Here is a 25,746-nt window from a genome sequence, read left to right as displayed (position 1 = left end):
CCTTGCACATAGTAGGAACTTAGTATCTGTTAAACTGACTGCAGAGCACCGGATAATCTAAAACTTGAACTTTACAAGTACTTATTTATCTCAGAAAGGATACAGAAGATATTATGAATAATGAACTCAAGCGATTGTTAGATCACCTCAGATGAGCTCAATAATGTTGAAAAACAGCACTTACCAAAGTAAAGGAGGTCAGTATTGCCTCCATTGTAATACCACATTTTTAAGTGAAGGTATTACTTAAAATGGTCTTCCAAAGGTCTAAGCACGGATCTAAGCTCAGATGTGACAATGCAAAGCAGCTTGAGCTCTGCCAAGTCACTTCAATTGCTATTTACTGACTACCTGCCTTTTGCAACACAGCTGAGCAACACAGGCAAAGGCACTGATGTACACTGTACGATGCAGACACCACGGCAGAGAACAAGATCAAACCCAGGGCTGAAGCGCAGTATCAGCATGGCAGGATGGGAGGGACTGAGAAAAGGAACAGGGCAGCACTGAATGAAAAGTAACGTTAGGAAAACTTTATGGAGGAGGTTCGGCTTAAGCTAGACCTTGAGTGGCAAGTAAGATTTGAATAGGGAGAAATGACTTCTACATGACTAAAATGAAAATCTACATGGCGGCTAAGCCGTTAGGAGTGGGTTGGCACAAGTTTATAGCAGGCTTTGATGCTAGAATGAAAAGTTTTAGACTCTTCTGCTTAAATGATTTGCTTTTCAAAAAGAAGTAGACGTTTAGCTTGTACTTTATAAAACTAATAGTCTTCCCTGGATTGCAGTTAAATTGTGTAGATGCTGGTATTTCAACAGACGGCAAGCATCACGCCTGATTCAACACTGCATATTTTATTGGAGCATAAAGTGCCTACATACTAAGTACTCGGTAAATGTCCACTGAACGACCAAACGATTCTCAGGATGGACTAGCGCAAAGTCCAAATATGGGGGCTCCAGCTGGCAAGCCACCTAGGGTTTGATCAAACAGCTACATCTGAAAGTTTGCTGTTAGAGTAAGAATCCCACACATCAGATTTCTGTGGAATACGTGAGCCCCATCTCTAGCTCCTCTCCCCACCACAATCACAGCAGTCATATAAAGTTGAGGAGTTTATTAGGGAAATATGAGAGATAAAGACACCCCAAGTGAGAGAAAGAAAACTCTGAAAATGTCCCTTTTCAAGCCAAGTGGGGGCCTGGGCTTGACCTCCCCAAAAGGACAAGAAACTGGTGGGTTAGCAACAACATTCTCTGGCAGCCACCTTGCCAGGGCACCACAGCCAGGACTGCTTCTGACCCCCGGCCAAAGGTGGGGAGGAGGCAAAGACCGTTTATAGAATCAATGCAGAGGCAATGAGAACTGCAAGGAAAGGCTGAGAGAGATAGAGAGAGAGAGAGAGGTGGGGAGGACCTTGACAGAGTCCCCACCTTCTGGCTCTTAGCGCCTCAAATATGTTGACAAGTAGTTCTACAAAGTGTCACTGAAGAAGTAAAATGCCTAATGTTGTTTCTGAGAGTTCCCCTGGCTCCTCCCCACATGCCACATCACACTGCTGGGTGTACATGGCAGAGCCCAAAGGCCACATTTTTGAAAAAAAGGAAAACAAGAATAAGCCCTGTTGCTCTTTAAGGAGAGAGGAAGGAGCTGAAGGCTGCTGGGGCCTTTCCCACGAGGGTCTGCGTTCTGTAAAAGCAACTTCCCAGCAGCAGCATGGCACAGTTCTAGGTGAGGGTCTCACCTTTTGTCACCTGTCAAAGGAAAATTGACAATCAGATAAATTCAAAAGCATTAGAGGGGTCTAAAAAAAAAAACTCTTATTTTCTATCCTAGGTAGTCGGGAGTGGTAGAAAAGATGACAGCTTCAGAGTCCCAGAAAGCTGGTTTAAATTCAGGCAAGGTAGTTAACTTCTCTAAGCCTGTTTCTGCTTCCAGGTTTTTTCAGCAACAAGTGGAAATGTGCATTCTCTCTTGTACAGCCATGCCTGCCTCATGAGGAAGGCCCTTGCCCATCATACTCACCCTTGCTTCAATGTACTCTATTCTCCGCTCAAGAGCTGTCAATTTCTCGTTTAGTGTTGCGAGTCTTGAACGACAAGACATATCTGGTAAAAGAAGACTGACGTTCAGGATTAATGCCATTCCAGACACAAACACACACACAGCCCCTAAGATGAAGAGGAGGAATGATATATCATGCAGAGCACAGATAAGAAGAACGAGTGGGCAAAACAAGGCAGTGGGAGGATAAGGTGAGAAGTATCTTAGGAGCACAGCTGCTTGGAGAGGCTCTGCCTAACTTCCTACCAAACGTGGCAGGCAGAGAATAATGCCGCCCCGCACCACCACCCCCTGCAAGATGTCTACGCTCTAATCCCCAGAACCTGTGAATATGTACCCTACAGGCAAAGGGACTTTGCACATGTGATTAAAGTTAAGGACCTTGAGATCGTGGATTATCCAGATGGGCCCCATCTAATCACAAATCCATAAATGGAAGAGAAAGGCAGAAGAAAAGTGGAAGAAGAGATTCAAAGTGTGAGAGGGACTCAACCTGCCACTGTTGGCTTTGCAGATGGAGGGAGGTAGCCATAAACCAAGGGATGCAAGTGACCTTTAGAAGCTGGGCGTGGTCCTTAGCTGCCAGCCAGCAAGGAAACAGGGACCTTAGTCTGACAGCTGCAAGAAACAGAATTCTGCCAACAACCTACAGGCAGGAAGCAGCTCCTCTTCTAGAGCCTCCAGCCCTGCTGACACTGTGATTTCAGCCCAGTGAACCAGTGTTGGACTTCTGACCTACACAACTGTATGATAGTAAATGCATGTGGTTTAAGCCGCTATATTTGTAGTAATCTGTTATGGCAGCAATAGAAAAGAGAAAACTAATACAGCAAGGCTGTACAGATGGCCATTTGCTAATAGGCAAACCAAGAGTTTCAAGAGAGGGGAAATGACAAGAGGATGAAAATAATCTCAATAGGGAAGAAAAGCAGAGGCCAAGGAAGCAGCAGACCCTGAGGAGGAGGGAAGGTGTGGTGTTTCTGAGCTCATGGAAGCCAGCTCACTGCTGCTGCTCTAAGGGTGCTTGATGTCCCATCAGCACCTGCACAGGCCTTTCAGAACAAGAGAAAACTTGGAGAACATCAACTACCCTGTGGATCCCACCTTTCATCTGCAAAAAATTCCTTTTCTTCCCCTATCCTTTCCAATCTCTTTAACACCTCACCCAAAAGGAAACCTAGACTTGCCCTAAAATACCTTTCCCCCTGCAAACTTCTCTGACACCAATCACTTGGCGACTCTTCCTCCAACTGTTCTCAACATCTGGGAGAAAAAGGTTTCCAGGCATGCTAATTACTCCCATACGCCTCCCCAAACTGTTCTTCAGTCATCTCTCAATAATCCTCACTTCTGAAGTTTAAAATATCTGCTCTCCGAGACACTCTCCCACCCAGTGATCTCATACTTAGCTCACATCCCTCCTTTTCATCTCTTCCCCGGATGCTATGCAAAAGCACTTCAGCACCCAATTTAACAAATCTTGCGCACCCTGATCTTGCCTTGACTTTCATTTCATCAAGTCCAAATCTTACTCATCTTGCCCTTTTAAACATTCTCCTTCAAGTCAGTTCAAAGTGGACCTCTGAGAGGTCTTTGCTGAGTGGATATACTTCTCCCTCTTCTGTAAGGATTTGCCTATTCTGGACATTGTTCACTCTTCTTTTTCATCTTGTTTTTTTGTGTTTTTTTTAAATCTGCTAGGGCTGCTTCTTCTAATTCCCAGGCCCAGCTTGAGCAGAAGCACCTCAGCACCCTCCTTTTCCCGGATACACCGCCACTGCTAGGACTGCCCAACAGGACCTAATCTCTTTTCAGCCTGGTTTTTAGAAGCTCAGAGGCACATCACGTATGCTTTTCAGTAAGAGCGTGAATGTTATCACCGACAACCTGTCTTTTCCCATAAAAACGTCTGCCAAAATGAAGGCGCAGGGTGGTGAGAGGGAGGGTTCCTTCCTGGATGGCTGTTCTGTTCTAGCTCTGTCAATCTGGTGATGAATCAGAATCCAAGAACAGCACTATGTTACTGGCCTGCATGGATAAGCACTGTTGAAAATGTAAAATGTTGAACTCTAGAAACTTCAGTCATATTTCAGATCCCATTAAATACATACCGATTCAAACAAAATGCTGGGAAACCATGCGGCAGCCGGACAAATTTGAAACCACAATGCATTTGTATGTACATTATCACCAGACTGTAATGGAAAAAGCAAGTTGTCCTCATCAGGGGGCTTGATGGTGTGCACGTTACCACCGCTAACAAATGCCAGTTACCAGACAACTTCTCTGAACTCTTACTGCACGTAACCTTAACCTACAAAAATCAGCACTGTCTTTCTCTTAAGGTCTTATTTCTCCAACAAAATTATAAACTTCCTAAGAGTGGCTATGTCCATTTATTCTTATTTATCCCTTTCTCACAGCATCTGACGCACAGCTGGAGTTACAAGAGGCTGTATTTGTTTGCCAAGTATAAGAATTGAGATTTAAAAACAGCCTCATTCTCAGGCTTCCCTGGTGGCGCAGTGGTTGAGAGTCCGCCTGCCGATGCAGGGGACACGAGTTTGTGCCCCGGTCCGGGAAGACCCCACATGCCGCGGAGCGGCTGGGCCTGTGAGCCATGGCCGCTGAGCCTGCGCGTCCGGAGGCTGTGCTACCCAACAGGAGAGGCCACAACAGTGAGAGGCCCACGTACTGCAAAAAACAAACAAACAAACAAACAAAAACCAGCCTCATTCTCTATTTTTTTTTGTTACATTTCTCTGAACATATTAGCTTTAGAGTCAGAAAAAAAGGTGTAAAAATAAAAAGCTATCATCTGTAACAATCTATTTTTAGAAACATCATCAATTCAAAGTACAGAATAGGCCCAGTGTTAGGATGTTAGTGCTCCATCACGATCTGTGTGTCCTCAGGTTCAGGTGGTCCTCCAATGCTTAAAGGGTAAACCACAAAGAGATCAAAATTCTACTCACACTAGCTGGAATCACAGGGTAGAAGCTGTTCAGAATCATTAGGTATCCCGGAAAAACAGTTCCCTCCCCAAAGCACATGCCCTACACAACCTCTCTGTGGTCAGGGTGAGAATTATAGGTCTGCTGCCATTTTCAAAAAGCTATAGATGCCCCCTCAAAGTAAACGCCTGCTAAATCTCTGCACCACCAAATCACATTATAAACACAATACAAAGCCCCCCCAGATACATGTCAGAATTGAGGAGTCATGCTAAGGGCTTAGACAGGGAAAATACATCCCACACTCACTCATCCTGAGTCATCCAATGCCAAGACAACACACTGAAGTCTATCCTTACGATTTACCCAGTTTCTCAGCCTGGTGGTCTTTGTCTAAACTCTTGCATCATGATATCGTCAATCTTCAGGAACTTGCCTCAGGTATACCTAACTGCTAAGACAAATTGCTTTAACTTTTAATCGTGCTTCCTAATTGTTCTTACTTGTAATTAATTGTTCTTTTCTTTAAAAGGACTAAATACACTTTCTAAAATCTTCAAAAACCACCTAGTAATTACTGCAAACATCAGGCCATTATCCTCACCTTAAAGGAGAATAACGGCCTAAGCCAAGGGAAGCCATTTCTCCCAGCTCCTGAAGAACGGAATCCTATGCATCTACTTCCTTGGTCTAGGACTTGCTGGAAATTTTGAAGAAAAAAAAAAAAGTCTTTATTCTCTATCTGATCATAAAATGGGACTCACACGCAGTTGCTAAAATCTCACAACAGGTATTTCCTTGCTTATAAAGCAAGAAAAGAGACACTTCTCCTCTGCAATCCTAAGCTCAAACTCTTCAATTTTCGGTTCGTTCCAAGACTCACCCACTAAAACTTCAGTAAAATGTCAAGAAGTTTTATGCCAGAGATAAATGTATGTTTATTATATGCTTATTAATATGATTCCGTGCTCAGAAACGAAGTTATTACATTACCTAGATCCAAACTGGGGGAAGTGAGATGCTAGCTCACTTTTAAATTTTGAACAACAGCACCAGTTTAACTTGTTATTTTAGATGCTTTATTTACTGAACTGACATTCTTAATACTCTGTTTGGATATTCTGTGTCTACATATCAGATACTAACTCCTACCAGATAAATGAAGCCTTTTGCTTTGGGGTTTTTTGGGGGGGTTTTTTTTTGCGGTACGCGGGCCTCTCACTGTTGTGGCCTCTCCCGTCGCGGAGCACAGGTTCCGGACGCGCAGGCTCAGCGGCCATGGCTCACGGGCCCAGTCGCTCTGCGGCATGTGGGATCTTCCCGGACCGGGGCACGAACCCGTGTCCCCTGCATCGGCAGGTGGACTCTCAACCACTGCGCCACCAGGGAAGCCCTGCTTCTGGTTTTAAAAGTAAAAACTCTCCACGTCAGTTATCTGTCCAACTACTTTCCACTGCCTCTCCAGACTAAGCCAAAGTGTCAAAGCTGTGACCCTGTCATCACTCCATCCCTCCCGGGGCACGGAACATTTTGTTTTCTCTTACCTGGCTCTGCCTCTGAGGGAACGTTATGAGTAGAGAATGCCCTAAAGAACCCCCAATAATAGTTTAGCTAAGGAAGGAGAGACAATTAGGAAAACTAACATCAAAATAGTTTGCACAGAACTTAAAAAATAATTTCAGGATACATGAGTTCTATGACTTCTTGACTACCATTCCCTACTACAACCTCTATACTAAGTTATGTGTGTGAATTTGTATCACTGACATATAATTTATACTATTCTCATCTCTCATTAATACTACCTTCACCCTCATTCCCTGTGTGAGGAAATCCATCACACCAAGTCACATTGTATGTGAATATATTAAGACAAAAGCAATGTTCTGCTTTGCTCTGAAGTTGTCCTTATTTCATCTTCAAGGCTTCTGTGTCCCCCACAGAACCTGAGAGAGAGCCTTGTACTCAGATCTAGTTTCTCTTGCTGATGCTTTCTGACAAGACTCTTGCCCTGTCACCTTTACACTCCTTAGGACTTGTCAGTTCTCTAGCTAGAAAATAATTCCTTTTGAAATCTTTTTTAATACATCGGTGTCCCCTCCTTAATCTTAATCGCTTAATGTTGCTGAAAGAGTGGACCAGAAGCACAGCAGTTAGAAAAAGATCACTAGACGTCATCCCCACACCTTGTGATGCCATAGAAAGTCTACCCAGTGTTCAGTTCTCTCAAAGAAACACTTGGAGAACATGAGGTAGGGGGTCTCTGCTAGGCGCCTGCCGTCCAGAAGGATGTGGAACAATGCGAAGAGAATTTAAAACTGTCACGAGCAGGCCTAGGAAAGATTTTGCTAGAAGCAGACAGAACACCCACTGTCGGCTAGAGACTAGCAATGCAGAGATGTCCATGGCCTGACGCGATGTAGACCTTACTCTGCCCTCATCTGCTGCCACTCAGCACAGCGCGCGCGGAGACAGAAAGGAACCCACAGGAGGGGCCGGAGGAGCGACTAAGAGGCTCGGAGCTCAAGGGCTTCGACTCGATCCGGAGGGAGATGGGCAACCGTCTAGAGTCTTTACAAGGCAGTAACACAGCCATGCTGCGTTCCGAGAGCCAAGCGGGGACTGGAAGCGAAGCACAGAAGAAGAAGGGAGGCGACTGAAGAGAAGAAAAGAAGCAGACGATGGATGGGGCTGCCTGACGTATCCGGGAAAAGGAAAGACTTGTTAATGGATCCGGGGTGAAGGTAAGAAAGCCGATGAGCTCAGCGTGGGGCAGGAACACCCCACAGGGACTGCCCAGTGGAGGCCGGGGGTCAGGGCGAGAGGGGGAAGGTGCGGCCTGAAGGAGGAAGCGAAAACCAGCAGGAGCCCAAGGCTCCCCGAGTCCCCTTCAAAGCTTCTCAGCGCCCTCCCTCAGCAGGCCTCCCTCCTCCCAGCCTCCCCCGGCTCGCCCGCTGACCAAACGAGTTGAGAAAGTCTGCGATTTTCTTGATGCTGCTGGTGATGACCTCAATGTACTCCCGGTTCGCCCAGTCCTGGTGAATCTCCCGCTGCACCGGATCTTCTTGCCCCGCCATGGCTGCAGCCTAAGGAAGCGCGATTGCGCAGGCGCCTCGACCCTCCAGGCCGCCAGTGCGCCTGCGCCGCCAGTCCACAGCGGTCCTGGGGCACCCACGAATCCATGGGCCTTGTGGTGCGCCTGCGCATTGTCACGTCTTCACTGGCCTTTTCGCGCTGCTCCCACGCCCCTGAAGACCGTCGCCTCCAGGTCGTGGAGAAGAATGGAGTGCGCACGGGCCAAAGTCCCCCCCACCCCCACCCCACCCCCCGCGCCACCGCTACCACCATCTCTGTCTCTGGAGGTTATGGTCCTTGGCGGGGGAGCGTGGGCCCGCATCATCCCTTCCCTCGGGTGCTCCAGACTAAGCTTGCGGTCTGTGTCCACAATAAGCTGGGCATAGCCAATTAAACCACATTAAATACAAATCATTTTTAAAATGCCTTTTAACAACACAACATGATGTCCCACCTTACAATTATCAAATGAACAAACGTTATTTTTTTTTTTAACGATAATACTCAGTGTTGAAGAGGCTGAGGGGAAATTGGTAAACTCGTAAATAGCTGGTCACACTGTAAACTGGCACAAACCCTTCGGAAGGAAATTTGTAAATTGTTAGCAAGAGCTGTAAAAATTTTCAAACTTTTTAACCTAGGTATTAACAAAAGTATTGAAAAAGAAAAAACACTTTATGCACAAAGGTGTTCTTTGAGGCATTATGTGTTTTTTAAAAATAAATCTCAACAGTTGGGGAATGGCTAAACATTGGTATGGCCACTTAGAGCAATATTATGCAGTCATATAAATGCTAATTATGAAAAACTGTGGCAACATAATGGAGATGATAAATGAAAGGGAAAACAAAATGCATGTGTTGTTTTTTAAATTGCAACTATGCAAAAATTATATCTGCTTGAGGACAAGAAGGATATACCAAAAAAATGTCAATACCTAGTTTGTTAAGGTAGTGGAATTATGTGCAATTTTATTTGTTTCAGGGAATATTTACAATCTGGTTTGTATGGTAAATGCCTTTTAGTTTTTTTGTTTTGTTTTGTTTTGTTTTTTTTTGCCGTACGCGGGCCTCTCACTGCTGTGGCCTCTTCCGTTGTGGAGCACAGGCCCCGGAGGCGCAGGCTCCCCGGCCATGGCTCACGGGCCCAGCCGCTCTGCAGCATGTGGGATCTTCCCGGACCGGGGCACGAACCCGTGTCCCCTGCATCGGCAGGCGGACTCTCAACCACTGTGCCACCAGGGAAGCCCTGCCTTTTAGTTTTTAAAAAGTGATGAACAGTCAGATTTCTTCTAGCAGTAGCTGGGAAGAAAACATTACTAGCAGTCCTGTACTCTGGTAGAAGATCTTATAAGCTATAATGCTGCTTTTTTAAAATATAAATTTATTTATTTAATTTATTTATTTTTGGCTGTGTTGGGTCTTCGTTGCTTCACGCAGGCTTTCTCTAGTTGTGGCGAGTGGGGGCTACTCTTCGTTGCGGTGCGTGGGCTTCTCATTGCGGTGGCTTCTTTCATTGCAGAGCATGGGCTCTAGGCATGCAGGCTTCAGTAGTTGCAGCACGCGGGCTCAGTAGTTGTGGCTCACAGGCTCTAGAGTACAGGCTCAGTAGTTGTGGCGCACGGGCTTAGTTGCTCCGCTGCATGTGGGATCTTCCCGGACCAGGGCTTGAACCCATAGTCCCCTACCTTGGCAGGCAGATTCTCAACCACTGCTCCACCAGGGAAGCCCCTATAATGATGCTTTAATAGCTGTTACCTCACTGGATCCTCACAAACCCTGTGGAAGGAAGTGAGGAAGAGGTTTCCAATTTTACAGATGAGAAAACTGAAGTCCAGGGTCACAGAGCCAATTAAGTGGTGGACCTTCACCAGCTGATTCCAGACTCCATTATCTTTTCATTGTACCACTCTGAGAACAGGTTAAAGTCCATCTGAGCTCTCCCACATTTTCATGTAAATGGTTTCTGAAATAATAATAAATATCGATCCTAAATATCAAACGCAGGCATCCAGAAGGCTCTCTGCCATTCAGTCCTCCAGTTATGGGTTTGCCAATGTGGTACTTCTTCATTGTAGGAATTGTTCCCAACGTGTGATGCAGGGCTTCACAGGCAAGCTTCAGGAATGGTCTTGGTGCAGCAAGGAGTGCTTCCAGGTGATAGACTGCCTCAGCATAAGGGAGACAGATCCCTATCCTTGAGTCTGTCACACACTTCACAGAACTTGGGGATCTTGTCACTGACTCCAGGTATAACAATCAGCGCGAAATCAAATTCGTGAAGAAATGTTTTGATTGTATTGTGTGGTCATTTGAGTTGCCTTTGCAATCATGTGTACTTGGACCATTATTTGCATGCCTATAGGTATAGTGTGTGCAGTGTGGCAATGTTGCTGGCTACTGTAAAAACATTATATGGGCTCTCAGCAGAGCAAATGCGGCTGTTGTCACGAGAATCCCTGGATGGTGCAACCAGAATGTTGTGTTGCATGATACAGACCAAACTGATGTTGTAGATCATCAATAATATGAAGTATGGGAGATTCTGGCTTTCTATACATGTATGGTGGCCGTGGAGGTGGAGTATCAGACTTGGAGGTGATGGCAAATGGTACCTCCAGGAATACATCCCTTAATGTTGGGCAGATTAGACAGAGGACTGTGGTGCAGATTGTCATAACAGCATGAAGCCTTCTCTATCCAACAATTCTTAATCATACAATTCTGCTTTGGGGGACTTTCATTTAAAAAACACAAGTGGGCTTCCCTGGTGGCGCAGTGGTTGAGAGTCCGCCTGCCGATGCAGGGGACACGGGTTCGTGCCCCGGTCTGGGAAGATCCCACATGCCGCGGAGCAGCTGGGCCCATGAGCCATGGCCGCTGCGCCTGCGCGTCCGGAGCCTGTGCTCCGCAACGGGAGAGGCCACAACAGTGAGGCGCCCGCGTACCAACCCCCCGCAAAAAAATAAAAAACACAACTGTGCGATAAAAACTCCTGTTTTGTTTGCTTTTTAAATAACAAGTATCTCTTTTATTCAAGAGGAAAATAAAAATAAACTTACTGGGTGAAAAAAAGTTGCAATTCAAAATCATCTCAGGGGACTTCCCCGGTGGTCCATTGGGTAGGACTCCACGCTCCCAATGCAGGGGGCCCGGGTTCAATCCCTGGTGAGGGAACTAGATCACACATGCATGGCGCAACTAAGAGTCTGCATGCAGCAATGAAGATCCCAAGTGCCGCAACTAAGACCCGGTGCAGCCAAAATAAATATATATATATATTTTTTGCGTTACGCGGGCCTCTCACTGTTGTGGCCTCTCCCGTTGCGGAGCACAGGCTCCGGACACGCAGGCTCAGCAGCCATGGCTCACGGGCCCAGCCGCTCCGCGGCACGTGGGATCTTCCCGGACCGGGGCACAAACCCGTGTCCCCTGCGTTGGCAGGCGGACTCTCAACTGCTGCGCCACCAGGGAAGCCCGGTTCTGCCCAATATTTAGGCTGGACATTTGATAAAGCCTTTTCCCTCTGGCCCTATTTCCTCTTAGGAGACAAGTGAGGAAAGGCTCCTGGGATTTTTCTTTTTTTGGTCATATGCTCAGAGGCGTTAACGCCCTCCACCTGCACCTTGCCTTGGTGGTGTACCAGAGCAGCCCTGATCCTGGATGTATGCTCCTAGGGTCATAATATCAAGCACCAGAAGCCTTCCACAGCCTGTTTGGAATAGATAACTATCCCCTGGGTGTCAATTTCTCATCCGAAGGCAGCCCAGATATTTGAGCAGTATGCATAAGGGCCTGCATAGATCAGGAGAAACATACCAGTTGGAGGAAATCAACAAATCTCCTTTCTACTAACCACTGTCAGCGGGCAGGTCTTCTGGTTTGAAAGGTCACTAACAATTCCCTTTAAAAAACGAAACTTACCGTGTCACAAACTATGGTTGAGGTGTCAAACTTTTAACAGTATTTCCTGGGCAATTACTGGATGGGATGGGATCAGATCTGCTGCTACCTTTGAGGGAGACTAGAGAAGAGGCAGAGAAATACACTTGACTGGAAAGAAAAGGGATATGCTATGCCCCTTAACATAATAGGTAGGTGCTCAAAAAATGTTAGTAGTTGACAATTTTAAAGTAGAAAAATGGCAAGTCCAAATTCTACTTGGATAAATTTTGCATTAGCAACATCCTCCCAGCCCTTTCCTTTATCTCCAAAGGGCGGGGCGGGAATCAAGTTCTTAACCAGTGGGTCTTTCATAGATAAGAAAAAAACAAAAACAAAACACACATAGAAGAACCAGAAAAATCTTTTATAAACTTTAAAAGACTGGCCTTTGGAATTCTTTTCCCTCCCAGCCTGGTGTAATTCCTCTGAGGTGGTATATAAGTAGCTCAGGGCCCTGAGAGAGCTGCTCCCTTGTGTCAGAAAAGAGGTTTTTAGGGCCAAGAGCAGACTGTCTCCATAATTAAGAATAGTAAAAGCTGAAGTTCCTTAAAGGAACAGCATAAGAAGTTCTCAAACTACAAGGTACATCAGACTCCCCGGGAGGGTTTGTTTAAATGCAGAATGCAGGGTCCTTCCCCCCAGAGTTTCTGATTCTATAGGTCTCAGGTGGGGCCCAAGAATCTGCATTTCTGCCACATTCCCAGATGACTGTCATGGTTCTAGTCCCTGAATCATACTTTGAGGGGGCCCCCACCGCGGGTCCCAGCAGCTCGGGCGGCAGGAGGAGCGGCAGCGGCCAGGCAGCCCAGCTTCGCGAAGGCTCTCGGCACGCCGCGGCCCGCCCGCCCCGCCGCCACGATGCCCAAGAGGAAGGTCAGCTCGGCCGAGGGGGCGGCGAAGGAGGAGCCCAAGAGGAGATCGGTGAGGTTGTCAGCTAATCCGGCTCCTGCAAAAGTGGAAACGAAGCCAAAAAAGGCGGCAGGAAAGGATAAATCTTCCGACAAAAAAAGTGCAAACAAAAGGCAAAAGGGGAGCAAAGGGAAAACAGACTGAAGTGGCCAACCAAGAGACTAAAGAGTTACCTGCAGAAAATGGAGAAACTAAAAATGAGGAGAGCCCAGCTTCTCATGAAGCAGGAGAGAAAGAAGCCAAGTCTGATTAATATCACACACCTGGTCCTATCAGTGGTCCCTGTTTCCCTTCTTGTACAATCCAGAGGAATATTTTTATCAACTATTTTGTAAATGCAAGTTTTTTAGTAGCTCTAGAAACATTTTTAAAAAGGAAGGAATCCCACCTCATCCCATTTTTTAAGTGTAAATGCTTTTTTTTAAGAGGTGAAATCATTTGCTGGTTGTTTATTTTTTGGTACAACCAGAAAATAGTGGGATATTGAATATGGGAGGCTTTGATTCTCTTGGGTGTAGCTTTTATATCCTATAATACAAAGCATACTAAATGGCAGTTTGGAGTCAGTTGTGCATTTAATGTCTTAAACACTTTAAATTACTTCTCTTCCCACGTTGTTTTTGGTAGAATTGTTTCCTAAAGCAAACCACTCACCCCTTGATCTTGGCTCTCCTGGGCAGAATTTTGTGCACTCTGTAACATCTTTGGTTGTGGCAGTCCAGTTCTTCTAGTAACTGTTAATGTGCTGTGAACGACCGACAATTTGAGTATGTAGTGTATGTGATTATTAAATTGTGAATTAGTGGGACTTACGATGTAACAGCATATCAATATTTGAAGATATTGGTACTTGATATCCTGTGAAGGAAAATTTGCCCCCAAATTTTAAGCTGGAAAGTCACTGGAATAACTGTTCAGAAAAGAATCACAACTACATGATTTTTTAGGTTTTTGGTACGTATGTTGAGAATTGTGTACAAGTTGAAATGTCTGTGTACTGATCCTCAAAACAACCAATAAAATCTCAATTATGAAAGAAAAAAAAGAATCATACTTTGAGAACCAACGGTATAAATACATGGGATTTAGAGTCACAAATATTTGGCAAGACACACCTTTCTGAGCATCCATCCACAAATAATGTCTCATCATGAAATGCCAGCAGCTTCTGCCACCTGAGAGGCATAGATTCTGACTTCAGCAGTTATCAACACAGCACAGATCCTAATGCTGAACAGGGACACTCCATTTTGGACACATCTATTTCCTCATCTGTAAAATGGGTACAAACCTACCTTCAGAGGCTTGTGATAAGGTTTAATAAAGTACACATAGCAGTTGCCAGATTCAATACTTGTCACTATCCTCTACTGCCCTTTATAGAATTACTAATATCCTAACATCTATTGGAATCTTTTCATGAGAACTACAGAGTAAGTTAAAGTCAATAATGAGACAGAGATGTGAATTTAAACAGCCATGCCCTTGCCAAAAGCATGCTAGGAAAATTCCATGTTCTGATTCCTCTCCTCTAGGACTGTCAATGGCAGGATACCAGCTCTGGTCACCATGGACCCCACCGGATGAGGGCTTCCAATGGCTGCAGCATACAACACCTACACCTTCCAAGCACCCCTTTAGGGCTTCCCCCTGTTTCCCCCACACCCCTTCTAATCTTGAAGTGCAGCTGTGCTTTCAAGAGGTCTCTCTAGTTCTAGACAGTCCATTCCTGGAGCCTGGGGTGAGTCCCAAGTTGCCCTGCCACACGTCAGAGCTCCGAACCATGAACAACAAGAAAGGGCTGGTCAGGAAGCTTCAGCCTGTCTGCCTCAATGGAGTGGATTCTGTCTTTGGCAGGGTCATCACGGCTCAGCCGCCAAAGTGGACTGGGACCTTCAGAGTTTCAGACAAGTCAGCCGTTTGCAAAATCATCAGCCGGGAGCACCAGGGGCCCACTGGACTTAAGGAAGCCTCAGATTCAGATGACAGTGACCATGTGCCAATAGATGCTGTGCTCCATCCTCTTGCTGTATGCGACATACAATAAGTGCACCTTTGCCTTGCAACACTCCAAGTAAAGTGTCCCCATCTGATCCCCATTCCTCACACCACGCCTTTTGCTATGTGCCTGAAGCTTACATAGACCTTTCTGTGTAAAGGAAACTGTGTTTGCCCCAGCCATCTTGCTTTTCAGTCAAACAGTGACAATTCAGGAGCCCCCCTCCTCTCTTCCTGTCCAAAAATAGGCCAGTGACAGAGCAAGGGAGAACATTTCTATTGTAAAGCTGAACAACCATTTAGAGTCAAACTAGCATTGACATGTACATGTAATAAAGAACCATTAAACAAACCATATAAACCAATGAGCCTACCGTGAACTCTTTTCAACACTGAAGACCACAATGAGTTGGGGAAACAAAGAGTGTCAAGGAAGGAGATTATGGATTTCTATGTACATGAGGATGAAGGGGTCAAAAATCTGTATGTGGGTCAACGATTAATTTAAAAAAACAAAAACAAATAACCTCCCCCACCATAAAACGAACAAAAAAACCTAACCAGCCACACCCTAATACTACCAGAGAGTACAAAAGTGGGTACAAATATAACAAATATTAATATTTACAGCCTGGCAAAAAAGAACTTGGTAGCAGCACTGAAACTGGGCTTTCTGGCAGAAGACATGAGAGTTCTCCATTTTAGCTGAAATGTACTCCTAATGTTCTATTTTTAATAAACTATAAGTAATTTTGTAGCATTGTTCTAACTAGATTATAGGTATAACTCAGAATAATGTGGAAATAAAATAAAAATTATATATGCAAAGTTAACATGAATTTGATGCTGCCTTTTTCTCCTTTATCATATCTACATGACCACCAAAATTTAAAAAGCAGCCAAACATTCGACTTTCTTTGGGCATTAAAAGAAATTCGTCACTCCTCCAAAAAAGATCACAAAATATCTTCTCATCTCAAATAATAGGGTCCTTGTAATAGGGAACATATGATTGTAATTGGTAGAACTGATGTGTTGTACCAGTCTCCATTATTTCTCTGCACAAACACCAATTCAGTTCCATCTATGAAGGAAATTCGAAAATAGGAATGAGGTAGCTGAGGCAGAACTTAAAACAGAATTTATTTGTAAGACTGGTACAAGCCTAAATTCTAGAATAAATCCAGAGTTTCAAAACTAGCTCCTGAAGCTCAGAGTCACAGCACTGCCCTGAATTCAGGAGGCTAGCACAGCACTGCCATGTTTGCCTAAATTGGTAAGTAACACTACATTCGAATTCTGAGCCACGGTCTTTGATGTTAGTAGACAACCTGTGAAATCCACAATTAAGTTGATTCAATAAAGCCCCTTCTTTAAGGACAAAATAGGATGCTTCCTGTTAGAAAGGCAGACAGCAGATTTGAAACCCTGAACACAAAATGGTAAGTAGCTGGCAGAGATGGGGAGGGAGTATCATTCTGTGGTCTAATCAGAGTCATCATCACTCTCTTGCTCCTTTTCTCCATCACTTGCTTCATCTTCTTCACCGTCCTAAGAGGCAAAGGATAATTAAGTATTTTAGGTCATCCGGGCGACGCCATGACTTGCAACACTGCTCCCACAGCATATATGACTGTATTGTATCGTTGTTAAAAACAGTGATAGGTTTTAAACCATTCTTTTGAGAATGAATCAGAGGCTCCCCCATTCTTGTATCATGGCCTCTAAGCCAAGACGATGGAGGGAGCCATTTTGATACTGACTTATGCCATTCTGCAACCCAACCAAATATGCATGATTTGTAAATAAGCCACGGCCCTCCAGCTCCACTGCATGTGTGTGACATAGGAACAAAATGGGCATTCAATATAGAATGAAATGTTTGTTAAATTCAAAATCCAATAGGAATCCAGAGTAAAATTCTCTCTGGTTTGTAAAATCTAATCTGGGAGGCTTGCTTATGACAAAGCACCAAACTAATAGGATACTGTCTGCCTCAAAACTATTTTATGGGGACTTCCCTGGTGGCGCAGTGGTTAAGAATCCACCTGCCAATGCAGGGGAGACGGGTTCGAGCCCTAGTCTGGGAAGATCCCACATGCCGCGGAGCAACTAAGCCCGCGTGCCACAACTACTGAAGCCCGTGCTCTGCAACAAACAGAAGCCACCGCAATGAGAAGCCCGTGCACCACGACGAAGAGTAGGCCCCGCTCGCCGCAACTAGCGAAAGCCCGCATGCAGCAACAAAGACCCAACGCAGCCAAAAATAAATAAATAAATAAATTTATAGGGAAAAAAAGAAAGCCATAAAACTTTTTTATCAGAACAAGGTGGAGATATTCTATACAAATAAAACAGAGGACCATGTAATAAAAGAATTTCATACTAACTAGTCCTTACGCATCAGCCTCAAATTGCATTACAAACTGTATCCACAGCAGGGGTTCTTAAATCTCAGCTTCTCTGTATCTATAACCCACCTGAATTGTAACAAACTTTAATAAATATATACATTTTTCTTTAGCTTTCTTTAAAGTCTCAAAAGCATTGGTAGTAGCCCAAAAGAGCATAAGGACTCCTACTCTTACTTTAGTCCTCAGTGGTAGCAGCTTTTGATTCTGTGCTTTAGCTTTCACATTTCTATTTTAGATACTCAAACAACATGTTTAAATGGTTTAACTCATTCTTCTCAACACTTAGAGAACACTTTGACCTCTTCTCATCTCCCCTCTAAAATGGTTTCAGATATGAATTCAGGAGGCTATAATGGAAGGGAACTTTCAACTCTATAACATATGCTACAAACAACTCCAGATACTCAAGTTGTGATTAAAATATTGAGTGATTATAATATCGTGTGGGTTTTTTTCTGGCCCCCACAGAATTCACATCAGCACAGAAGCTTTTTTGGAGGGAATGGAGATGGGCATAGAAGTATCTGATTATAAAATCAAGCAGGGAAAATTCTGCACTCTCTACCATCAATGCCACTCTGGTGCCTTTTACAGACATACCTCTGTTCCTTTGCTCTTGGAGACCTGGGATGACGTATCATCCTCACTCTCATCTGCTGTGCTCTCCTGGGAATTCTGGGATATAATCTCTTCACCCTGAATGTGAATGGGCCAGGACAAACAGTGGGTTATAAATGATCACATATGGGGTCTCAAGGGGAGAAAGGCTTAGTTTATAGACAAAGCAAAGAAAGATATTCAGTCATTCAAATATGGTCAAACACGGACACCAACCTGTGATCCAGCATCTAGAGAAGTGATAATCAACCCAAGATTTCTAAGATGCTTGTGGCTCTGATACAATATGTAGTTTTAAAGGTTCATCTTTGTATTCTAATATCATACTAGTTTTACAAGACCAGACTGTATTGGTGACTCTTTCAGGTAATGCTGAATATGGTTCTAAAGTTTCCCAAATACCTTAAGGTATGTGAGCATGAACACCAACACACCAATCACAAATGGCCATGTAGAGGCTAAAGGATGGTACACTAAAATGGTTTAAGAACATCAAATCTGGATCAGGACTGTTTGGACTCAAACCCTTGCTCCACTCACTTATGGCTGAATGATAAGTTTACTTAACTTTGCTGAGCTTCAATTTTCTCATGGAAGCAAGAGATTGAAGTGAAGAAAGGAAGCTAATTCTCTGGGGAGCTATTCTTTTCATACATAAGATTTTTTCTTTTCTTTTCTTTTTTTTTTTTTGCGGTACGCGGGCCTCTCACCATTGTGGCCTCTCCCGCTGCGGAGCACAGGCTCTGGACGTGCAGGCTCAGCGGCCATGGCTCCACGGCATGTGGGATCCGCCTGGACCGGGGCACGAACCTGTGTCCCCTGCATCGGCAGGCAGACTCTCAACCACTGTGCCACCAGGGAAGCCCAGATTTTTTTTTTTTTTTTTTTTGTCGTATATAAGATTTTAAGACTCAGATGTTGTAAGCATGAATGAGGAGGGCTTGCACTGTATTTGAAAAATGCTATAACTCCAAAGTAGTAGTATAAGCAAAACAAGATTTCAGCCAGTCAGTCAGACAATTGAAAGAACTAAGAAATGCTCATTTGTTAAAATTAGCCAGAGAATAATTTCAGGAACAAGACAGACTGGTTTTAGGGGAAAAAACCCAAAATAACTAAACAAACAAAGTTTTATATACAAAAATATTCTAAATCTACCCACATTAGGGCTTAAAGGTATCCCTCTAGCTATGGAAGGAGGTTTTCCTGATCTGCTCCTCTATGTCTGAGGCCTTGTTGATATCAATGGTATGTTTTGGTGCCTTCGCTGCCTGGGATGAGGAGTGCAACCTGCAACCAGGGCCCAAAGGCAATGTACCCTAACGTTAAGAGCTAAACAGTCACAGATTTGAGAAAAGCAGTTTTGAGTATTGAGAGTGGGGCTTAGGTGACCTTCCTTAGATACTTTCCAATGCTCGCACAAAGAAAGGAAGTAGGAGATTGCTACTGGCGGGCTCCCAGGCTTACCTGCAAGTCCCGGTTTTTGAGATTGCCCAGCCAAAAAGCCTCTCGGCAATTGTTGAGGATGAGCATGGCTTTCACTCTGCAAACTAACAGCTCCAGGGTCTTTTTGAGCAAAGGCACATGCTTGGTGAGTTTCGTGTCCTGGTGAATCTGAATGGAAACAAATGCATCCAACTCATCTGGGTTTATCATCATGCTTTCACATTTCCTATACAGAAACTTTTGAATTCCTGACACCTTGAACACTGAACAAGACCATATGCCCTGCCAGTACAGGCCAGAGACATGTTCCATCAAAGAGCAGTAGTCCGGCAGAGTATTCCGAAGAGAATGGCAGCTGTCCTTCAAGCTAAAAGAGCCTAGAAGACATACCACCAACACTTCACGGTTCCTCTTCATAACCTCTTATTGATCAATTATCAATGAATTTACGTAAAATATTCTTGAATGTATATTCTACTGATATTAAACAACAGAGAGTATCCCTGTTTAGCTGAGGGAGTCCTTATAAAATTCCACTGTTCAGCACCTTAAAAAGTTAGAACCAGGGGAGGAAATGAACAACAGGAACTGGGCTTGCCAGTGACTGCAGCACTCCATGGTTCTGTGTTCCTTCACACAAAAAATGACTGGCTCAACTCCAGGCTTCAAGTGGAAAAGTCCTTTAATGCTAAAATGTTCTCACAAGAGACAGATGTGTTCCTTGACAAGTAAGTAGTACAGCTGAAAAGCTCTAAAAACAGCTGCTTTTAGAACTACCTCTTGTCTCCAGCAGAGTCATCACTTACATAATATTCCTCCTGCCCAGAGTACTTTGTAGCAGTTACACATTCACCAACATTCTCTCACCAAAGAAGCGCTCCTGGAGGAAACAGGGCTATGGAGTTTGAGTCAAATTTCAGATGCAGAAATTCCCCTCTAGATGATTACCCAATCTCTGCCAGCAACTGAGGATTTGACCACTCTGAATAAACTGCCTTTGGACAGACATAGTCCCAGAAATAAAGGCTCAAGAGGGGTAAAAAAGGAAGAAGGCACTGGAGCCCACAGATCTCCAAAATCACAACCACAGATTAAACCAACAGGTGGGTTGGTGGTGTGACCTGCTTTCCATCTTACCTTGGAATGCCCACACAGGTGATGAAGCAGCCTTGTATTCAACTGGAAGGTTTCCAGTAAACTCAGAACATCTTCCTATAACCAACAACATTTGTAAGTGCCATATGAAACGTTCTCATTTCATTTTATATGCAAGATATTCTTGCAACCAAGGGTTCCAAAGAGGATCAAGCCTGCGGGTTCCAGCTGTATATGGATAATCATCTCTTCTTTTTTTAAAATTGAGGTATAGTTGATTTACAATATGTTTCAGGTGTACAACATAGTGATTCACAATTTTTCAAGATTATGCTAGACAATTATCTTAATTTGGCCCTCAAATAGGAGGAGTGATCACTGGCTATCCTCCCCTTTATCTTTCTGAGTTATGAGGGACCAACCAAATATTGTGAGAGTGTTTTGCAAAGTTCAACTTGCTAAGTATGTGTAAGAAGTAATCATCTCTGTTTCTGTTCTTTTTATTTTTAAATTAAAATTTTTGGCTGCACTGTGGGGCACGCGGGACCTTAGTTCCCCGACCAGGGATGGAACCCGCACCCCCTACAGTGGAAGCGTGAAGTCTTCACCACTGGACTGCCAGGGGAGCCCCTGTTTCTATTCTTATTTCACTACTCTAGTCTTGGATCCCACTTGGGTAAAAAACTCTCAAGACTCCGTTATAACAAGAGTTTAAGACACAAATGAGGTTTTTTTCGTTCGTTTGTTTTGTTTTTAAATTCCCAAGACCAGACTTAGAGAAGCACACAGGAATAAGCAAATGACACACTAATATGTGAGGTCCTGGGACTGCAGTAGCACAATAAAATCAAGCTAAAAAGAACAATCATCCTCAAGTCTGTAGGAGAAGTAGGAAGGCGGACGTACTATGGAACATTCAGTCCTACATGGGCATCTCTGGGGATAGGTGAAGTGACCAGAAGTACCTAAGCAGATCTGTGGCCCAGAACCTGGGCAAGGGGACCACCCCCATGCCAGCCCAGGAATCGCCGTGGACATATCTTCTGAACAACTGTACAGGGCATATTTTTGCTCTCTGTTCTCAGTTCTTACCCGATGTTTTCTAAAACTGAAGTCTAGGAGAGGCATACACTGCTTCAGAAATGCTTCCACAAAGAGACGCCCGTACTGAAGAAGAGAAGAGACACACTGGTGATGACCTCTAGCTGAGGTCTTTTACCTGAAAGGCCCCTGCCTCAGGCAGCATAACATTTCCCAGACCAGGGGGTTTATTTTCTTATTTTTATATATAAAAAATAAATTGGAAAGGGTCCAAAAGGTTAATTTGGAGAATGTAGCTTAATGCAAAAGCTAAATGGGCCTGCTAACTAAGCCCCAGAATTAGGCAGACTTACCTACCCCAGACACAGTCAATGCACAGGGGTGTTGCTCAGCTTGAGAATGAGGGCACAGAGGAACAGAGGGGAACCCCAGCTCCCTGAGGACACCTTACTCTCAAGAGGAAAGAACTGCGTAGAGCTGAGAAAGCACATGACCACTTGACCAATTTACCAATCAGGTAAATGACTCCCCCTTCTCACCCATCTCCCATAATGGCACCAGGGTGGAGTGAGTAAAGAGGAAGAGAGAAGCCAGGAGATAATGAGAATGGGGCACCATCCACAAGAAGGAACTGTCAAGAGTGGGCCTAGAAGCATTCTCCCTATCGTGTTCTTTAGCTCTTAAGCTATCAAAGATTTGATGGGTTTACCATCAAATCTATGGCTAATCTGGGATATCCCCCGGCAGAGGAGTTCAGCAGATACCAGAACACCAGCTCCCACATTGATAAGGCCATACATGGGCTTTAAAAAGAGCAATCACCCACTCCTCCTTCCTTTCTATTGCCTGGGAAGGAATGGCAGGGAGTGACTACTGCTCCTGAAGCCACTAATCCTATTTCTAAGACTAAGTTTTCAAACTCATAGTAAAATTGGTTTCTCTTGTCATCCAACTAGTATGGGAAAACATATCCATGGTCTTTTCTAGACTACCTGATAGCACAGATTCTGGAGACTGGCTTTTGGTCAAGGTATTAAGCAATTCCACTCAGTTAACTCACAGGAAGGATAAACACTAAAGAGGGCCGGTCTCACCTTCAAACATACATGCAGAACAGGACGGCTGTCAAACACCTGTAGAGATGAAGGACAAGAAACCAAAGCTGAAGCCTGCTCCTCTGAGCACCCCAGCCTCCTCCCCACCATGCAAAGCACAGCTCTGAGTGTTTCAGAGACGTCTAAAATGAAGAAGGCAGGCCAATATGTCAACAAGTCAATTACAAAGCAGAACGAAGGAATCCCTGTAACTGAAGTTCAAGAAAAGGAAGAGGGGAGCTGAGAGGAACAAGGAATTGATTCCAACTGGGAATGTTAAGAAGATGGCATTGCAGAGGCCCCAAACCTTGATCTGAAGCCTGAAGAAAGAGTAGATGAGGCAGAAAGGAGAGAGAGCAACATTCTAAGCTGGAGAAACAGTCTGAGCAAAATCATGGAGTGGGGGAGAGCACAGAGTATGTGTGAGGGATAAAGAAGGCACTCAGGTGGGAAGAGGGACACAGTGGGGAATGTGCTCAGACCCACGGCGGGGTGGTGGTGGTGATGACACGGGGAAGGACCCATTAAATAGTAAGTGCTGTGGCACAGATGGGAAGGAGGAAGGCAGAGAAGGAAAAGACAGTGCTCAGGAAGAGGGGAAGGGGTTATCCAGGGTGGGTGGGGCATAGGGAAGAAGATGTGGGAAGCAGATCCCCAAGGGAGGCTGGGGAGAGTCCAGTTTGGAAGCCAGGCCCCTTGGTGGTTCCTGCAATTAGCCAGTGAGATGAGATAAGGAGCTTCCATGCTCACCTTTATCAGGTTGATGAGGATACTGAAGTCTCGAACAGCCATGTTCCAGTAGAGGAGCTTCTCTTCATGAATCTAGAGGCAGCCAAATATACACACACCTCTGAATCACAGCCAAATACTTCTCTTACTAATATATGGTTCTTGAACTACACAGTTATACAGAGATTTAAGCCAATTATCCTCCTACAGAGATGTGGCAACCAGTGCACCCACAAGATGGTTCTGAGGCCTGCATGTATATGGTAACATTAGGGTATCTTATAGAGACTTTCTAATAAGAGGACCTCTCTTCAATAATTTCCAAGTAGGAAAAAGCCTCTGCAACATACCTCTGGGCCATCAGCTCCCTGTGGCTTCTCTGATTCCCTAGGCAAGCCCTATCTCCCAGCAGGCTAGCTCGGTTCTGGTTAGCAGGCTACCAAGGCCCAGGCTACCACAGCATCTCAAACAGGCTTGCTCACCTCATGCCAGATCACAAGTTGCAGCCCGGTATATGAGGCTGCAACCAAAGATATTTTTTTCCAGACTAGGTCTATGGAGTCCCAAGTCCCCTGGGAAGTAGCCAGGGAAAACAGAGCCCAATCCTCACTTCCAACCAGAGGGAAAGGAAATTAAACCAGAAGCTCTTTGAAAAAACAATCCCGGATCTTAGCAACTCGAAGGAAATAGCTTAGGAGAAAATTCTGGACCCAAGGCGTAGAAGAATCAGCAGCTTCCAAGTAATCCAGAGTCTACTTCTTGGGGTGGGAATATCTGACTTACCTGCTCCGAGTCTGCTGCTGTTCCAGCCTGAAGACCTTTCACTGTCTTCTCTAGTTCAGCCATCATCACATGGAAGAAAATGACAAACGTGTGCCTAGAAGAGAAAAGGATGATGCCCACACAATGATGCACTGCTCAGAAACAAAGTCCTGGGAAGAAGCCAGGGAACCAAAAGTTATTTCCCTCCCCACCTCTCTGAATGTCCTTTCACTAGGGTCCACCCTAAGAGGACGTGAGAGTGGGAAGGATTTAGAAATGAGCCGAGAAGATGACCTGTAAAATCAGAGGATTAAGTTCATGAAGGTGAGTGTAGTGGTAAACAGCAGGAAAGTAGTGGTGAGAAGATCTGAGTTTAAGTTCCTAGTTCCATATTTACTTTATTGCCTGTATCAACTGAGCAAGCCCCCTAACACTCATTTTTCTCATCAGTGAAACAGGGGTAATGATACCTACCTCACAGATTCATCAAAAGGATCAAGTGAGATAAACGATGTAAGAGTGTGTTATAAACTGTGAAGACCATACGAGTGTCAGATAACCACTGATATTATGAGACACAAAACCCATTAAGTGAGACATACATGGTTAGATACAACAATCACTGTATCCTTCTAAAGATGGCTAAAATACTGGAAAAGTAATTTCACATTTAAAGGATGAAAGCACTGATAGAAGTCTGGTGATTAAATATCCAATGCCACTGAAGACTGTAACTACTGAAAATTCATTCCTCAGTAAGGTCCTTTCACATGGGCTGGCTAAGAGCTGCTTGGAGAGAATGCACAGTAGACACTGTGTGTGTTGAATGAATGATTGTACCTACCCTCTGTATCAGAACTAGATGAAGAGTAAGGTAGTTATTTGGAAACTACATACATTAGACAGTGTGATTCTAACTTAGGGAGAGAACAAGAGGAGAGTACTCCCTTACCTGGTCAGTGTAGGGAATGTGGAGGAAGATGCCTCTTTAGGAGAGCTGATCAGCTCCGGGACACCAACACCAGCGATCTCCTCTATGGCCTTCAGAACACTGTCTGTGTGCTCCAGGTAGATGCTGCATTGACAGCCATAGGAGTATGAATGCATGTTACAGAATTCCTAAATCAAGATTTCTTTCTTGAGACATTACCAGGTACTAAGCTTTAAAACAACTATTAGCATTTATTTTACTTTATTTTTTTTTATTTTTTCGCTGCACCACGTGGCTTGTGGGATCTTAGTTCCCCAACCAGGGACTGAACCTGGGGCCATAGCAGTGAAAGCGCCAAGTCTTAACCACTGGACCGCCAGGGAACTCCCAATACTTATTTTTAATAAGGATTCCAAATACTTGTCAGGAGGTACAGGAAATGATGTCTCAGTTGGAAATACAGTTAGACACCTTGAAAGTGATGGCTGTGTCTTGGATATGGTAGGCAATAATAAATATCTGACTCACTGGTTAACAAGGCAGGATACAACAGCAGACTCCCCCACTTCCTCTATGATTTGATTTAATAAAGAACTAGCTGACAGTATAAAACAGAACAAGAAGATCTGACAATCCACATATTCCAAATTATGTTAATTTCAAACCTAC

At 44.4% G+C, this 25,746-nt stretch overlaps 3 protein-coding genes and 1 pseudogene across 15 annotated transcripts in view; 2 read left to right on the top strand and 2 right to left on the bottom strand.

Moving 5' to 3' along the window:
• Positions 1-841: 841 nt before the first annotated feature.
• BRK1 (BRICK1 subunit of SCAR/WAVE actin nucleating complex) lies at positions 842-8,139 on the bottom strand. Its single transcript, XM_004311950.4, has 3 exons — positions 7,981-8,139; positions 2,029-2,111; positions 842-1,757 (listed from the first exon to the last, which is right to left on the bottom strand). Exons 1-3 carry the CDS (start codon positions 8,096-8,098, stop codon positions 1,731-1,733), a joined length of 228 nt encoding a protein of 75 aa, XP_004311998.1. The 5' UTR covers positions 8,099-8,139; the 3' UTR covers positions 842-1,730.
• A 4,744-nt stretch (positions 8,140-12,883) lies between these two features.
• On the top strand, positions 12,884-13,302 carry LOC101316366 (non-histone chromosomal protein HMG-14 pseudogene; annotated as a pseudogene).
• A 1,064-nt stretch (positions 13,303-14,366) lies between these two features.
• On the top strand, positions 14,367-15,626 carry FANCD2OS (FANCD2 opposite strand). The gene is given in 2 exon segments (XM_019944638.3): positions 14,367-14,918; positions 14,920-15,626. Coding segments are annotated over 2 exon segments (627 nt in total). The 5' UTR covers positions 14,367-14,399; the 3' UTR covers positions 15,028-15,626.
• A 440-nt stretch (positions 15,627-16,066) lies between these two features.
• FANCD2 (FA complementation group D2) overlaps positions 16,067-25,746 on the bottom strand; it is a 56,704-nt gene continuing 47,024 nt past the window's right edge. For 12 of the 13 annotated variants that reach the window (XM_033865417.2, XM_019944630.2, XM_019944631.2 and 9 more), the window contains 9 exons: positions 25,099-25,221; positions 24,168-24,261; positions 23,406-23,477; positions 22,656-22,694; positions 21,613-21,687; positions 20,563-20,637; positions 19,447-19,593; positions 17,962-18,057; positions 16,067-16,498 (listed from right to left, as the gene is read on the bottom strand). In XM_033865417.2, the coding sequence (XP_033721308.1) occupies positions 16,433-16,498; positions 17,962-18,057; positions 19,447-19,593; positions 20,563-20,637; positions 21,613-21,687; positions 22,656-22,694; positions 23,406-23,477; positions 24,168-24,261; positions 25,099-25,221 (787 nt within the window). In that variant the 3' untranslated portion in view covers positions 16,067-16,432. The remainder of the gene's footprint in view (positions 16,499-17,961; positions 18,058-19,446; positions 19,594-20,562; positions 20,638-21,612; positions 21,688-22,655; positions 22,695-23,405; positions 23,478-24,167; positions 24,262-25,098; positions 25,222-25,746) is intronic. The other variant, XM_073787672.1, reaches the window with a different exon arrangement.

Source organism: Tursiops truncatus, chromosome 10, assembly GCF_011762595.2.
Source record: "Tursiops truncatus isolate mTurTru1 chromosome 10, mTurTru1.mat.Y, whole genome shotgun sequence".
Lineage (NCBI taxonomy): Eukaryota > Metazoa > Chordata > Mammalia > Artiodactyla > Delphinidae > Tursiops > Tursiops truncatus.
This window is presented reverse-complemented; position numbering and strand designations above follow the sequence as displayed.